This window comes from Thunnus thynnus, chromosome 12, assembly GCF_963924715.1.
Source record: "Thunnus thynnus chromosome 12, fThuThy2.1, whole genome shotgun sequence".
NCBI classification, from domain to species: domain Eukaryota; kingdom Metazoa; phylum Chordata; class Actinopteri; order Scombriformes; family Scombridae; genus Thunnus; species Thunnus thynnus.
This window is the reverse complement of record NC_089528.1, coordinates 4,426,217-4,443,271: the sequence shown is the minus strand read 5'-3', so window position 1 is coordinate 4,443,271 and position 17,055 is coordinate 4,426,217. Positions and strand designations below refer to the sequence as shown.

General features: G+C 41.2%; 2 protein-coding genes across 2 annotated transcripts in view; both read left to right on the top strand.

Annotated features, from left to right (window-relative positions):
* The window catches only part of rab2a (RAB2A, member RAS oncogene family), a 30,174-nt gene extending 24,233 nt beyond the window's left edge, over nt 1–5,941 (top strand). The window contains exons 7-8 of the mRNA XM_067604912.1: nt 2,060–2,128; nt 4,856–5,941. Of these exons, the coding sequence (XP_067461013.1) occupies nt 2,060–2,128; nt 4,856–4,951 (165 nt within the window). The 3' untranslated portion in view covers nt 4,952–5,941. The remainder of the gene's footprint in view (nt 1–2,059; nt 2,129–4,855) is intronic.
* A 6,217-nt stretch (nt 5,942–12,158) lies between these two features.
* The window catches only part of chd7 (chromodomain helicase DNA binding protein 7), a 73,359-nt gene continuing 68,462 nt past the window's right edge, over nt 12,159–17,055 (top strand). The window contains exon 1 of the mRNA XM_067604911.1: nt 12,159–12,490. The gene's annotated coding sequence lies outside the window, so the exon portion shown is untranslated. The remainder of the gene's footprint in view (nt 12,491–17,055) is intronic.

Below are 17,055 nucleotides of genomic sequence, written 5' to 3'. Positions count from 1 at the left end.
TTTCCTTCCATCTTCACAATCTACACCTATCTGAGCTTCATATTTCCATGAGTTGAACTCAAGCAAAGGAAAGGGTAGAGAGACGTGAAAGGAAAGAGGACAGGAGCGAACAGGACCGAGTGCGCTTGGGAGCACCCTTGGGCTCCTCAGTCTATTTCTGACAGGGTGTCAGATAGCAGTTCAGGACATATTTTCAGTTCTTTAGAGACTCTGCTTAAGAAACACACTTTTTTTTTTTTTTTGAGTCTGACAAAGTTGTGTGTGTGGTGCTGTTTGATTGTTCCTTCATAGACTGCAGTGTGTGTGTGTGTATGTGTGTGTGTGTGTGATCTGAGTTGATGTCAGATCCTCTGGTTGTTCTCCAGTTTACACCCCGGAGACACAAACACTAAGAGACTGTCCCAAGAGACAACAGAGCATCGATACCAAAGTCATAAGCGAGTCGCTGAGGGAGCTTAATTCTACTTTATTCTAACATCTTTGATCCTCTGTGTGTGTGTGTGTGTGTGTGTGTGTGTGTGTGTGTGTGTGTGTGTTGCTCAGATCTTCCTATTATAGCAGCTGTTGACTAGAAACAGCAGAACTTTTTCTGAAGGGTTTCTGCGTCTTCTAACAAGGTCTTCATCACCTAAACGTCAGCCTTGAAAGGAGCTTGGAATACTGTTCATTGAAGATTTATATTCCTGAATATAGTCCACATCTTGAGCTCTTTAAGTCCCAACATGAAAAGCATTTTGAGAGAATCCTCCTTCCTTGATGTGTTTCCTGTTCTGTTAAAACAGAATACGAGCGCAGGACAGAATAAACCGATGTGATATCACTGAGGGAGAGAAAGGCTGTTTTTATTGGATCGGTTGGGTAGAGGAATGACATTTTTCAAAAATCAGCAGTTTTTTTTGACTGAATTTGAACTTGCAGCTACACAATAAGTGAGACATTGATTTCCAAGAAGTAGAAATCTCAGCTTCAGGCATGTCAAAATAACACGTTTAGCTTTTTTTTTTTAAAAAGAGCATATTCATACACGAGGTAATAGATTAGCTATTCCTCGACATTTCATGGAATACATTCATCTGCTTTCTTTTCAACAGTGGGATGTTTGTATCCAGATTAAACAAACAAGATACGGTGTTAATTTGTCATTTTAAGATGGGCTGATATGATTTAGCTCTTTTAAAAATGTTGGTTTTGTCAGCACACAGAAGCGAGCACAGCCATGCAGACCTTTTTTTTTTTATTTCTGCATGTTTTACTAAACATCCCCAAATACTTAACATTACTACCAAACAGCTTCTGTTGACTTCACTACACAATGAAATGAAATTACTTGACATTGCTTGAAGGTCGGTAATCCATCACAGTGAACAACACGCTCATTTTTATTTTGTATGGTACATTCAAGTGCTGGTGGGAAGCTTGGACATCACATACTTGACAGTAGCATCTGTCAAGTACGGCTGACAAATTCACACACGCGCGCACACGCATGTGCACGCACGCACGCACGCGGGCGGGCGGGCGCGTTTCATGACGTACTTGTTGGGTTGTTGTTTGTCTGCAGGGTGTGTTTATTCATTGACATAACTGCTGAATGCATCGCTGTGTAGCAGCCAACTCTCACATGTGGAATGTCTGAGTTTCTCATCAGCATTTGACACACCTACATGGAAAATTCAACAAATCCGTTCACACTTCCAGCCGCACTCACAGCAATTTTCAAGATTTTGAAATATTTCCATAGCGTCTTGACGTGAATGGTAACCAAGAGATTTCTGGTAGGCAGGAAAAATGCATTAAAACATTTATTGTAACCCATTAACAACAGTTTGTAGTGAAGTGATAAGTCATATTTAACGAGAATATTGAGCAGTCAAAGTCTGGGCGTGTTCTTTTCCAACACCTGAAACTTGTTAAATACATTTCAAAACGCAGAAGCTTCCTAAAGATGTGTGGCTGCTTTTGTAAAAACATTTTCATAAGAGTCTCAATAACAGGAGTCAACATCCAAATATGAACGTTTTCTTCTTCTCTCTCCCTCTTCCTCACTTCCTGTCTCTAGGCTTTCATCAACACAGCCAAGGAGATCTATGAGAAGATCCAAGAGGGAGTGTTTGATATCAACAACGAGGTGAGACGCACTGTTCCCTCTCTATATCCTTCCTCCCCAGCCCTCTCCTTCTTTGTTTTTTCTTTTTAGTTTAGGATCTCTTCTCCTCTCTTCCAGTCTTTGTTCTCCTCTTCCCTCTCTTCCCTCTCCTCGGTGTGGTTTTCCAGCAGTGTGTGGGGTTTGCCACGCTCCCCCTCTCCTCTAAAAGAGGGGGAAAAACCCTCCTCTCTGCTTCCTTTGACTCCAGCCAAGCAAAACTCCCTGCGTTCCTCCTTTCTCCTGCTCTATTTTCCACTCACTCTCTTTCACTCCTCAGCTCTCTCTCTCTCTCTCTCTCTCTCTCTCTCTCTCTCTCTCTGTCTCTCTCTATCTTTCTCTTTCTCTCGGCAACTTGCCAGCTCATAAATTCCTCACATCCCACAAGGTCTCAGTCATTGGGCAAGAAAACAAACACTCATCCAGCCAGCCAGTCAGTCTGTAAGCTGCCTATGCAGCCAGTCAGTAAGTTTGTTATCCAGTCAACCAGATGGTTATCTTTCTAGTGGAACAGTTTTCCAGGCAGGAATGTCCACATAGCCAGCCTGTCAGCATGTAGAAGTGTTGCTCAGTCCACATTAAAGCAGCTTCATCTGAAAACGCTGTGAACATGTGAAAACAACCTGGATCCATGCTATTATTTTAAGGGTTGTTTTTTTTTTTTTTTTTTGCAAGTCTTAGCTGGTAAGAGTTGTTCTCGTTCACACTTTTCCTGTTTCTGCTGTTTGATGAGACATAAAATAGTGATCTGATCATAGGTCATGAATATTACCTGTTTATTAAGCAGGCAAACAGTAATTCCTCACTGAGATGATCATCAATCACTATTTGATGATGGTAATGTTTAACACTGTAATTCATTTTACAAGGCCTGTATAGTGTGATCAGTTATATTGACATTTAAAGTGAGCACACACAGAGAAGGTTAGAGGAGGCAGAATGTTGCCTTCTTAACTTCACTGTCACACAGCACCAGACTGTCCTGGTAGGATGTGCCTTGTGTTCAAGTTGGCAAATTTCATGTTTGTTTCGTTTTGCCCTAAACAATCAGTAGCAAGCGGCCTATCTGTCCCACAACATTTTCAGTCAACATAGAAGCTGTCGTAGCCGTTGCTAGGAGCAGCTAACTTAACGTTGTCCACACTGATCAATATAAAACTGTTGATTTGGAAGATTTGAACTTAGAACAAGTTGTGCAGCTGCCTCAGTCTCATCCACACCTGTCTACACAGTTAGCTAGCTATGACGGAACATGACTTCCTCACTCTTAACTGCGATTACAAAGCTCCGATTGGCTGACTGTTTCTCAAGCTGGTGGAGTGATCCCTCAAGGAGCACATTACTAAACAAATCTGCGATGTGAGCTGCATTTCAGAGGTCTGAAACTAATTTGGCTTTTTAGTGCGGATGTATTTGTGTGCTCTATGTTTGCCATCCAGTCATGCAGATGATTAACTTATTAAGGAAAGTGTTGTCCAGACTGCCAGACTGTTAAACATAAAATACACGTGTCCATGTGGCAACATAATGTAAGTCATGTCATGGTCTGCACACATTGTCTGCGTGCAGCAAAAAAATTGGGCCTGTACACATGGAGCATACGCACCAACAAACGTGTGAACACATCCGTGTATCCAACAGCCAATACAGTATATAAACAGAACCGTGTGTGTGTGTGTGTGTGTGTGTGTGTGTGTGTGTGTGTGTGTGTGTGTGTGTATCTGGGCCTTTCAGCAAGCCAACCAGCAAGTCCAAGCATTAGTCAGACAGGACTGGAGTTACCCAGCCACTGAGTGTTTTTGTTATTAGTAACAGTAAGACGGAGTGAAGGCAGGCCGGCCGGCCAAACCACATCAGCTGACTGGCTGAGAGAGAGAGAGGGAAGCCCCACCAGAAATGTTGGCAGCCACTATGAGAAAACACTCACACACACACTCACACACACACACACGCACGCACGCACACACACACATGGCCTTAGCTCAATAAATGTGATTTAAAGGCATACAGTGTTTCCCAGAGGCACTACTGCTACTGAGTGTAGGAGGGGGAGTTACACTGAGATAAATATATACAGAAGGAGAGAGCAAGGCTGAGTGCTCCAGCCACAGAGAGAGAGAGAGAGAGAGAGATGATGAAACACAGAGAGGGAAAGTGAGCACTACAGTTCAGAGAGAGAGAGATGAAAGAGCTGTGTCTCTCTACCACCCACCTGCCTGCCTGCCTGCCTCACTCTCTCTCTCTCTCTCTCTCTCTCTGTCTGTCTCTGTGTTTCTCTCCTCGTCTTTTATATCCCTTTCTTTTCTCCTCGTGTCCTTGAGTGCTGCTGGTGTTTCCTTTGCCTTTGTGCAACGCAGCAGCACCTGTTGCTCCCTCTGATGTGATCTAATAGGAACCCCTGCAGGCGCTGTGCAGTGTTAATCTCACCATGAAAGCAATGACACACTCATTCTGCAGGGCTTTTTAATGTACTCACTAATTATTATTATTATTAATAATTATTTTTTTGGCAATAGCTGTATATATTTTTTGTTATGATAGCTCTGAGTTTGAGTTTTGTTGAGTTTGTTTCTTTGGAAGTTAAAGTTGAATATAGCAGGGGGCTTTCCCGATCATAATAATAGATTGAGTTTTTATTCTCATCATCTGTGCGAGAGCGTGAGATCTCTTTTTTTCTAACTGCGTTTGTTGTTTGTCTTTGTGTGCTCGCAGGCTAATGGTATTAAGATTGGACCCCAGCACCCTACCACCAACTCCACACTGTCCGGTAGCCAGGGAGGCCAACAGGCTGGAGGGGGCTGCTGCTGAAGCCCCAGAACACGCCTCCTCTTCCTCTTCCTCTTCCTCCTCCTCCTCCTCCAACCCCCGACCCTCCCCTCTCCTTCTCCTCCTCCTCCTTTTCGCCCTCTCCGACCCTCCCTTGCGTTTCTACAGAACTGTCCAGGCCCAGTAACAGTTTGTTAACCTTTCTCTCTCTATTTCTCTCCATCCTTTCATCCATCCCTCCTTCTCTCTGTCTTTCTCTCAGCTCTGTCTTTCCTAAGTCTCTTGACCATACCCCAGGGGTCTGGGGGCTGCATCCCCTTAAGTCAACTCGACTTCCCACAGTCTTACGAGGACAGCGTCAGCTTCACCTGCACATTTACCCGCCAAATTGTCAAGTTTTGCAATTCAGCTTTTTTTTTTTTGTTTTGGTAAGATAAATGCATTTTAATCTTTTTATTTTTTAAAAAAGCGCATCCCTCTTAATTCATGAGGAGGTTGTTGGGATATTATAGTACCTCAGAATCATAAAAAAAAAGGATATCTCTGGTAAGGGTGAGTTGACTTTGTCCAGATGGAGACAAGACTGTGGGTTGAGAATAAACACTCTTAACAACTGACTGTATGGAATAAACCCTGTGTTGTGTCTATACACACATCTGTACATGTTTTTAGAGAAAACGACGCAGCATGTTGATAGCGGGACATGTTTCTACATGTTGAGTCAGTTTTCATGCTGTGCCTGCGTGTATAGGGATGATATAGGTGTTCCAGTATGTCAGTCTTTAAGGTGTAGGAGGCATTCAAGTCACTCTGTACCTTCTGTTCATAAAAAAAAAAACACTTGTGCAAATTATGTTATTTTGTGCTTCCTTCCCCCCTTTTTTTGTCATGTTGTTTTTTGTTCTCTCTCTGTCTTTGTGTCCTTTTGGTTGACTTGCAGATGATTTGTATTTAATGAACACTACGAACTGGTTGTGGCTTAAAAAAAAGTGTTTTAAATTGTCCTGGGAGAGAATAAAAGACCAAACTGTTGAGTGTGCAAATCCTTTTGGAACGACGGAAAAGCAAAAGCAGGAAAAGTTAAGGAAACGTTAAGGGATGTCGCGAGCAGTGGCCGCCGTTATGAAGTTAAGAAGTAAAAAAGAGGAAATTAGATTGGAACTTTTTTTTTTGTTAACTGTATTTATCGGGCGCATTTCTGTGTATATATGGCTCTTTAGGTTTCTGTAGCTTTTATGGCTTTTGTAAGGTGAGACCTGGCATGTTGTAGTCTCGATATATTCCTTTACCAGGGCTTGAAAAAGAGACCGTTTTGGACCGGGAAGCAGCTTTTTTGCATTTTTAACAATTCTCATTTAAACCCAAAGGCACTGAGCCGCCCTGCTACATCAGGGTTGGTGGTGCCCTTTCTTTTAAATGACAAGTATGAATGATAACAGGCTGTTAACAGGACCGTGTAGAGGCATTCAAAGTCCCTGGTGGAGAACAGACTCCAACTGAAAATGTCAAGGCATCTCCCTTTTTAAGCAGGCTATGATTTCCACCATGAATTAGCTGGCAGATATATAATGTATACTGTTTAGAGCTTGATCAATGACTGCTGCAATTTTTTTTTTTTCTTTTGCTTCGAGATCCCCGATGTAATGGGCACCGTTTTACTGTTTATGATCATATTTTACTACTTCAGTTACTTATCGTTCATCCCTCTCCCCTCAACCCCCCCACCTTCCCTCCCTTCTTCTCTCTCTTTCTCAGACTGTATGGTAACATTAGCTCTGTATTTTTAATGCCAAAATATTGTGTTTACCTGTGTTTTGACAACAAACAAAAACAATAGGGGGAAAAAAAAAAATCACCCTAAGCCCCTGCAATCTGACCTGAGATCAGCTGTCTGCCTTAACTCCACCCCCACTGAGAGATTTGGACAGCTGCTAAAACGAATCAAACGGACCCTTTATCTGCAAAATAGGCATTTTACCACTATAACTAGCTAGATGACGATGCATTACGCATGCATAGATGCACACTTAGAGAGACATGTAAAGTCATGGACACATGCCTGGTTTGAATCGGGGGGATTTGAGACGAGTCAAAACCCACACATCATGTTAAAATGATTTTCTTCCCATCCCCTCCATGCGCGCACACACACACCCAGCCTCCATACAGTATATGCATGCATACACACATAGATGATGATGCATACATATATTTTCTGTCCATCTAATACAGCTGTGTATCTCTCCAGGCTAACTGTATAACTGTAGGGAGTTTTTTGGGTTGCACAGCAGCGTGAGTGGATCTGTTCTCCTCAGCAGTGTGTTCTTTTTTGTTGTTTTTTTTTTCTTTTTTTTTTAAACTCCTAGATATATTCTGACAGTTATTAATCTTATTCTGATGGCAATTATTCTTTGTAAAGCAACATGTAGTGTGTGTGTGTGTGTGGACCCAGAGGGGTTACAGGGGGAGGATCAAGCCAAACCTGACGCATCTATCTATCTATCTATCTATGGATTGATCTATCTTATCTATGTGGCCCTCCTCTCTCGCGCTTCCCTCCTCTCCCCGCCTCTCCTCCTCCTCCCCCCTCGACGTTATTTGCTGTGTTTGTTCTTTGGAAAAAATAAAACTGAAAAAAAAGAAAAAATGAAAATGCTATCACAATAAACTATAATAAAACATTCTAAACTCTAAACATGTCATTTTGATGGTTATGTGGAGATGGAAAAAAATACAGTGTTTGAAAAAAAACAAAAAAAAACCCTGCAGTTGTATTTTCTGTCCTTTTGTTGTTTTGGTGTAGTTGTTCCACTTTCCACCCGCCCTGCCCCATGCTGGTGACTTTTTCAGCTCATAAATGAATCAATGGTAATGGGTCCACATACTGCTTTACTGTATCTGATTTATCCGTTAAAATGAGCAGGGAGGGACTTGTGTGCTCTTGGATCTGTGGTGCTCGACCTTCAGCAGTCATGGAGATTATATTCCCTGATGAAGGTCAGCCTCAATGAGAGCCTGCTTAATGTATGAAACATTTGACTCATGTGTAGTCAGGGGAGGTTTGCATTTTCAGTGTATGTGCATAATCTTTTTAGCAATGCCCTACATGGAATTCCTGCATCTGCAGGAATATGCCACGTTTTTGGTCGATAGGTGTATGTAAAAGTGTGAGCACGGAGGCTACCGTCAGTCAGCATAGTGCATGCTAACATGTTAGCATGAAGCACTGGAGCCACTCATCTATGATTGATTTGGTACCACTTTTTAATAAGGCATCCTTTATAAAGTTGTAAAATATGGCTTTATTAATAGTTAAATCACTTACTAATGTTTTATAGATCAGTAATGTAATTCCATCAATAGGAATGGTAGGACATTGGTTGTGAAAAATGTGGTTAATGCTCCTGTATGTAACCTGCTTTTTAGCTAGTTCTTACATTTACCAGTGAAACCTCTCCAATGGACAATTGAACCATTTCCCCCATTACCAGACATGCTAGCAGCTCTGCGGACTTCAGCATGCTAACATGCTCATAATAACAATGCTAACATGCTGATGTTTAGCAGGTCATATTTACCATGTCCACCACCTTAGTTTATTCATTTATTTATTTTAGCATGCTAACATTTGCTAATTAGCACTAAACCTAAAGTACAGCTGAGGCTGATGGGAATGTCATTAGTTAGCACAAAGTAATTGAATAAATTTTTCACCTGATGATGGTGCTAAATGAGAAGTTAAGGGATCACCAAAGTCATTACAATTCATCCTGAGGGGAACATGAATGTAACACATTTTCATGGCAATCTATCTAATAGTTGTTCAAGATACTTTACTCAAAGCCACAAGTTTGAGGAAAGGTCAGGGTATCACCAAAGTCATCAGGAACCACCAAGTGAAATCCATTCGATAGTATGGATACTCAGTTTGTTGGGGCACACTGAGGATAGTCTGCCCCGGTCAACAGTCGCAAACCAATCACTGCTGGTTGACATAAAATGCATCACTACTGGTGCGCCACCACGGCAAAGTCACCACAGACAACAGATTTAAAAACTCTTGATTCACTGCTAAATACAGAGATTTACCTGCCAGTAAATTGGCTTAATCAGTACTGTGTGAATTCATTTGGCAAGATCTAAAACCAAGATCTCTGGAAAAACTAGGACATGACATCATGTTTTAATGAAGGACATAAAATCAACTCATCTTCTGATAATGTGTTATGTTGGCAAAACCTAAGCTAATGGCAATGACAATTCAGATAAAATTTATGATTTGTAAAGAATATAACTACAATCTACAATAATTTAGTCACTGACCTGTTTTCAAAATGTAGAAATGTTGAGAAAATTGAAAAACTATTTATTTTGTGAAACCTCATAAAATTGCCAATTTAAATAAACTCAGCCTTTAAAAAATGTTTTTTTACTCAATGTAAGAGAGAAATCAATAAAAGCAAATGCTCTTGAGATAGTTTGCATTATATTAATTACAAATTCAGTAGATACCTAAAATCAAAATTACTAGAGGGGGCATCTTGCCCCAGTAGTGGGGCCATTCCCTCCACCATGTTGCGAGACAGCATACAGTATATTGCAGGGAATATGTCAGGGTATATTGGAGATAGTAATAAGAGGGGCCACAGCTGTCGCTGTCGCTGGAGGCGTTATGTTTTCAGTTGTCTGTCCATACGTACACCTGTCTGTCACATTCTCAAGAATGTGATATCTCAGGAACGGCTTGAGGGAATTTCTTCAAATTCGGTACAAATGTCCACTCGGACTCAAGAGTGAACTGATTAGATTTTGGTGGTCAAAGGTCACTGTGACCTCAAAAAACATGTTTTTGGCCAAAGTTTCACACAAATGTCTAATAGGATGAAAAGATTGAGTGATGACATTTTTTATCCAAAAGGTCAAAAGTCAACTTCACTGTGACATCATAATGTTCTGCAAAAACACTTTTCTGGCCATTATTCAACCCCATAACTCAGGAACAGAAGGGAAGATTGTGACCATATTTCACATTTGGTCAGATACTGAATTGGTGATACTAATCTTGGGTGTCCACCTTGAAACTGTGGTGGTTGTACAGATCTTCTGTGCTGCCGGGTTGAAGATGTGTGAAGTATCCACGTTTTAGAAGCAGCAACATCCATATCTGAAGCTTTGTCTACTGTCACAGCTACAACTTTGTGTTCTATCAGAATCAACTTTATTGGCCAATCATGTGAACACATGGGAGGAGGAAGGAAAGTACACTTAATACCTTTTATTAAATTCCTTCAAAGTCTTCACTACAAATATTGTATGAGTCTGAACAGACATGGATGTAAACTGCAACTTGATTGGTTGGCGGAGACATACAACCACGAGGCGGTATTTCTAGTTTGGTAACGCAGTGCAGATTTTCTGCATTTTCAACTGCATAATCGCACTACAAAAACATATCTTTGACTTCAATAAAAGCAGACACGATGTTCATGGTGATGGATTACCAACTGCAGCAAGTTTCAAGTCTCTGCACGTTGATTTTCAAAACATACTGAAATGAGCCAAAAACCAGGGGCTGTCTGAAAGGTATGAGAATATAAGAATCTATGGTATGGTTTGGAAATTGCAAATTTAGATCATTTGTAGCAGAATGTAGAAGGAATGTGTTAATATATCGTATTAGGAAGTGAATGTTAAGTGTATTGTGTTCTTTACAGAAAGAAGGAGGAAGTCAGAGAGCAGACAAAGGGATCGGAGTGTTAGGAGACAGAAAGTATATTTCTATGAGGGAGAGATAGTATGTGTGTGTGTGTGTGTGTGTGTGTGTGTGTGTGTGTGTGTGTGTGTGTGTGTGTGTGTGTGTGTGTCTTTAAAGGCCTCTCTCCTGAGGGCCAGATTGTTATGATAAGCAAATTACTGGTTGTGTCAGGGACATCCGCATTCTGCTGTTCCCTCATATCCCTGCAATATGCATGTTTTCATCTGTGCCTCGGGCGATTTCATCATCTTTAGTAAGTCCAAACTGATAAATAAAATCTCACCATAAGTGGATTGAAACAGTATGTCTATACTGATGATATCCTACTTCATGGTGCTGTTTTAATCTCATTTGGTACTGTGTCAACATTAAATTTCTATGGACGTTATAGTGTGTCTCTGCTACTCAAAACCTCATGAATATTACTATAGAGTATATTATGGAATAATTTGAGAGGTAATATAAAGCCAGTTCCTGACAAATAAATCAAGAAATAAATCAAGAGACTAAGAGGTAACTAAAAGGTAAGTCCTCTATTCAAAATTTTCCTTCCATCCATCCAGTTGAGCATTCACTAGGCTCACTTTCAATGGTGGGTAAGTTCCACATTTAACAATAGAGATGCAGGACCTCAATACGATACATACATTTGGTTCAAAACAGAAATAAATAAAAAACAGAAAGACACCACAGACCTTAAACTCATGTCAGTCATATTCAGTATTTCCTGTTGGCTTGACAGTTTTCATACAGTTACAAAAACTCTTTGACCCAGAGGTCACACAATCCCTGAATAGGTTCTGTGATGTATTTAGAAATTTTTTTTTTTTTTTAAAAGGTATGATAGTGATGTTTTATCATTCATTTTGGTCTTCACAGTCATTCCATCCACAAACATAAACTCTCATTACCAAAAATATTACGATGTAGGGACAAACTCTTATCCACTGGATGAATATGTCACTTATACATTCAATGTTAGGAGGGAAATTGGAAATATCACAAAACCTCTCTACTTCACCATGGAAAATTTAAATTTAAAGCATAATGACAAAGATATCTGGTTAAAACAAGACCTGCATTTGCTTATGTATTTATGCATGTATATAATTAAAACATACAATAAATACATATAAATAAATAAACAGGACAATTTTATAACTGGTTTGTCATAATAAATATTTAGACACATCACCAAATCATTTTTTCCAGCTAAGAATAGAATTCACCTGATAATGGTTTATAATTGACTTCAAAACAGACTCCTGGCATCAGTTGTTTTTATAATATCTCCTATTAAAACAATTCAAATTTTACCAACCGATCAAATTTGAACTCCTACTTCAAACACCTTGCTTTTGTCAATTTCACATCCATATATATTTTTTCCATCCCTCAATGAGAACTCTCACAGAGCGCGTCACACGGGCACGGCGGGGTCAGTGACCGCGCACGCCGCCTGTTTATCTGTATGAAAGGTCCTCGGGAGCGCGCCCCCCCTGGCCGAGGAAGGTGAGCGAGTGTCTGGAGGGGAGGACTCGGGAGCGCGACCAGCCGAGGGATCGATCGGATTAAACTCGATTTGAGTGAAATTAACACAAAGGAGCGAAGAGCAACGCACACTAGTCGGCGAGGTCGCGGATGCGAGACACGCCGGAGAAATATTTCATGAAAAACATAAAACTTGAACTTTTTTTCTCCTCTGTTTATTTATATTTTGAAGGAAAAAGGACCACGGTGGATTTTTTTTTCAAGCGAGCGGAGATACTAGCCCTACTAACGAGGAGTTGATCTGAGAAAAAGCCCGAAGTGACCGAGCTTGTTGGGTAAGCTAACAAATGCCCTTTTGAATGAGTGCTTTTTTAATTGTTGTCGATAGCACACGATGGGTTCATTATAACGACTGATCCTGAATTAAAACCATCTAAATTCTTTCTGAATAGTAAGTTTTCTGGACTTTTTCAACGCAATCGGACCCTTTAATCCGCCGTGCGAGTTTTGTTGTTTTCATTTCATTCAGGGGCTAACTCACTGGATGGATTTTGTCCAGGACTGCTGGTTTATTTAGCTTCTGTTTTTATTCTCTCATTTCAGCAAGAAAGTCATTGAAGGTCCATGTAGCTGCCATGCCGACATGCTAACAATAGCAAGTTTAGCTTTGCCACCCGCTGCATCGCTCACACACACACACGTTACACACACATACACACACACGCATGTACACACACATACACACAACAGTCCCATTAGTTAGTTGAAAAGTGGAAAGAAACATTTCCAGCACAACACGGCGAGGCTCTCTGTTTTTCTGAGTCGGTTTCCCTGACTACTTGTTGAATTTTGATATTATGAAAAATTAGGTTGATTGAGTGTTTAAGTGTGAGTGTTAGCCCTGTTAGCTAATTGTGTTGGAGCTTGTCGGAGACACGAGGTGGCCCGAGCCGAGAGGTGAGTCACCGGCCGACTGAATGAGCGGAGCTGTGGGGAGATTCCCAGCGGAGAATACTTGGCACATATCGCCAAAAACACATCACTTTTTTGAATTAATACGTTTCCTACATTACACTACACACATGAGTTGTATTTCCACTGAATAGTTGTGTTTTTGTTGGAAGGGGACAGTGTGAAGTGTCCGTAGTAGTAGTAGTTGTATTGGACGGAAGGGACGGAGTCGTGGAGCGGAGGAGGAGGAGGGGGGAACAGTGAGGCCAGGCGGTCATTACTCCATTCAGCCGTGTTTTTACCATGCTTTACATGAGTAAAACAATTTTAAATGTATGAAAAAAAGACTCGCCGCAGTGTACAGGTTTGGAGTAGAGAGAAAACTGTTTTTGCGAGAATAAAAACCGAAACGAGCGAGTCGTCCGCTGGTCCGGAGCGACGTGCGAAACACCGCTGAGAGGCTAATTAGCCGTGCTAGCCGCTGGAGGTTAGCCCAGTGCTAGGACACACAGGTTCAGCTAGCCTGTTAGCCTGCTCTCATCCTCATTGTGTGTACGGACCACTTATTACCCCCCCTCCCCTCTCTCCCCCTCTCCCGAGCCAGCGATTACCCTGCTCGGGACGGTTATCAGATAGCTCTTGGGCAAGGAAATTAACTTAACGCATCTTTCGCTTCACTTTTTTCCCTCCGAGGTTTTAAAAAAACAAAGCAAACCTGCCAACTCTCGTCCGGGCTTTTCCGCGTTTTGTCTTTTTTGTTCAGAGAGCTTGTTTGTAGCGTTGCTTTGTATCCGGCGACCGAAGTTTGGTAATCGCTAACAGTTACAGCTACACTTGTTACTCGGTGTGAACGGAGAGAAAAAGCAGCCTAGAAACACCTGCCGGTTCTCTTTCCTCGCTAGTTTCAGCATCACATCTTAACGGGACATTATTTACAGTCATGTTTTTTGTAACAGTCGTACTTTATTGTGTGTATTTCTTGCGCTATCCTGCCCTCTTTCTCCATTATGTGTTCTGTAATCGGTCAACTTGCATAATGGTCACCCTGCCGCTCTCACGCAACTTTGGAAACGCTAAAATCTCTGGAAAAAAACAACATAAACATGAGCGTGTCCTCCAAAACACTAATTCTCACACGGTGATATTATTTACACAGTTTGAAACATTCAGTGTAAATGTGCTGGTTCGTTACTTGTCCTCCTCCCGTCTGCCATAGAGCCAGGAGCTGCTACCCCCACCACCTTGTGTCTGTGAGCCAAGATGGCAGCTAGTCATGTTTAGCGGGCCACAGAGGGAGAGATAAGAGGCCCCGACCACACACACATGCACACAACAGATGTTCAACACTGTTTGGTCTCTCTCCCGTTTGTCGCTCTGTCTTTTCTTGTGGGTAAAGTTGAGGCACTGACTTAGTTTGTTAAAGAGGTAATTGGTCTGAAAGAAGCTGAAACTCGGACACAAAGTTAACCCTCTCCCTCCCCAGATTCTCTTGTTGTGATACTGCACTGATCAAATTTTTGGTTTTTCAGACACAATTGAATAGTTTCATTAAGGCAAATTAATGGTAGTTTTATTCTTTTTATTTTCAGAGGGGGAGTAGGTTTTTTTTTTGTTTCAAACTCAGGTTTTTCTGCAAGTTGTTAGTGACCTTGGAGTTGCTTGTCTTAACTTTAGCTGGTAGGCCTTGAGCTAAAAAAAACCACCCTGACTAGCAGGCATTGTTCGCTGTCTGAGGACATGGAGGGAAACTGATGCAAAATAATAAAGGCATTTAGATTTTGAAACTAAATGTCTCAATCTGTATGTTGTTAAACAGTTACTGGAACAATTACTTAACCTTAAATCGTTGCTTGGGTGTAGTCGTTAGCCCCGTTTACCCGCCTAAAGAAAAATCTTGTCCCGTAACATTACAAATTTCTGTACCACAAGAATCGAAAGATGTAGATTTCAGTCATGCTCATGAGTTTTCCATTTTCAGTCCAATGCCCAACATGTTGGTGATTAGGCCTCACGCACGATCAGGGAAATCCCTGCCACCTTACACTGGGGGATAAGATATGGGGACACACCACATGCAGCCGAGCGACTCATACCCTATGATATCCAACATTAAGATTTGCCAGTTAATTGAGATTTCACAGAATGATGCAATTACATTTCCAGAGTAATATCCATGCTCTGATGCTTGTTCTCCACACTATATCTTATCTCAACACATTCAAACTCACATTTCTAATGAGCATAATGATTTAACTGTGCTACTCTATGCCATGGCTTTCTTATTCAATCACTCTAGCTTTCAGAAGAAAGAGAGAGTCTGTCAATGCGTCACTTTTTTTTTTGAATAAGCCGTTCTGTTATTTTGACCTATGATTCATTAGTGTGATCGGCTTTGGTTATCTGAACATCTCACTCAAGATGTTCCACCTTCTATTGACCTTTTAATAAACTTTCACTGTTTTCACGGTGGTTAAGGAAAGCTCAGAGCAAGAGATCTAAACTTCTGAAGTGTAGGAAAGAGGGCCGGATTAGGACAGGCCAGAGGCACAATAGGTGTGTCTATGAGCAGTACCCCTATTGGCATGCAGAGAGCACTATAACTTGTGCCCGACAACACTGATTTTGTTGTGCTCTGTTAGAGAAAATGGCCATTAAAGTCTTTGTCATCCCATCTCATTTCACTCTCCTCACATGTTATCCATCAACGTCCTCTCCTGTTGTACATATTCAAACACACTGTATATCCCCACTTATCATTTCAGAAGGTAGTTTTTTCCCACTTAACCAGTCAATTGTACGTGATATCGGTCCAGTCTGCTCTCTAGTTCTGTGGCAGGTCTTTGACTTCTTGAGCGGAGTGTGACTTACCGGGCTATTAATTTTGGAGATTGCTCTTTCTCTCTCTCTCTCTCTCTCCCTCATTTCTCTCTCTTTCTCACACTATTCTGATTGGCCACCCTGACTTGTAGCTGCGGTACTAATCCTGTCTCATCCCCAGTCTCTGACCCTGACACACACACACACACACTAAGATGAGTCCTCTTTCACCACACGCCTGCTCCCCCCCAAAAAAAGCAACTAAAATTGTATTGATTTATCCAAATCTGGATAAGATTACTGTTTCACTTATTAAATTAGCAGTTCATATTGTCACAAAGCCTGTCACATTGAAAACAGCTGTGTGTTTATATGTTAACATGGATTTATCTGAATGAAAGCTGTGGGTTGTGATTGAGACAGAGATTTTCTCTGTAGGCTGAGAGGAAGTTTATATCAAGTGCATGTTTTCACTTTCAATGAGACATATTGTGTTGCATAGTGTGTGTGTGTGTTTTTTTTTTTTTTTTTTGAACTTGAAGCATTAGTACTCAGTAACATATTTGGTACATTTAGGTACTAAAGTTGACTTAGATTTAAATTCATTTGCCAAAATCTGACAGAAATGTAGCACTTCCTTCTTGTGGTCAGTACTGTGTAGCTTTAATACATTGTTTATCTCTCTTGGTGTGAAGTAGAGTGATCTAGATGTATTCAACACGGTGGTCAAATGTGATGCAAGAATATATCTGTGAAGTTTATGGTGAAGTTGTGTAAGAGTGAGAGCTACGATACTCTGATCACTCTCAAGATTGACTGTTTACACGCACAATACTGCTCAGTAGTTGGAATAGAAATGAAGCCTCATATCTCTGAAGTAATTATTTTCTCACTTATTTGCCTGGTAGCTAAAGGAAGCTGACAGTGAAATCCTGCTGTTGATGTGGGGAAACGTCCCCGAACTTATTGAAATCGAAGTGTTATCCCTCTGCCTCTCTGGTACAGGTGGAGTTCCAGTGAATTGTTTCAATCGCTCTTTCATGTCCTCGCTTTTTACAGAAACCCGTGCTCAAAGCGAAAGCTCCGTGAGCAGCAGCGAGCCCTTATGGGACTTCTTTTTGCAAATATCTGT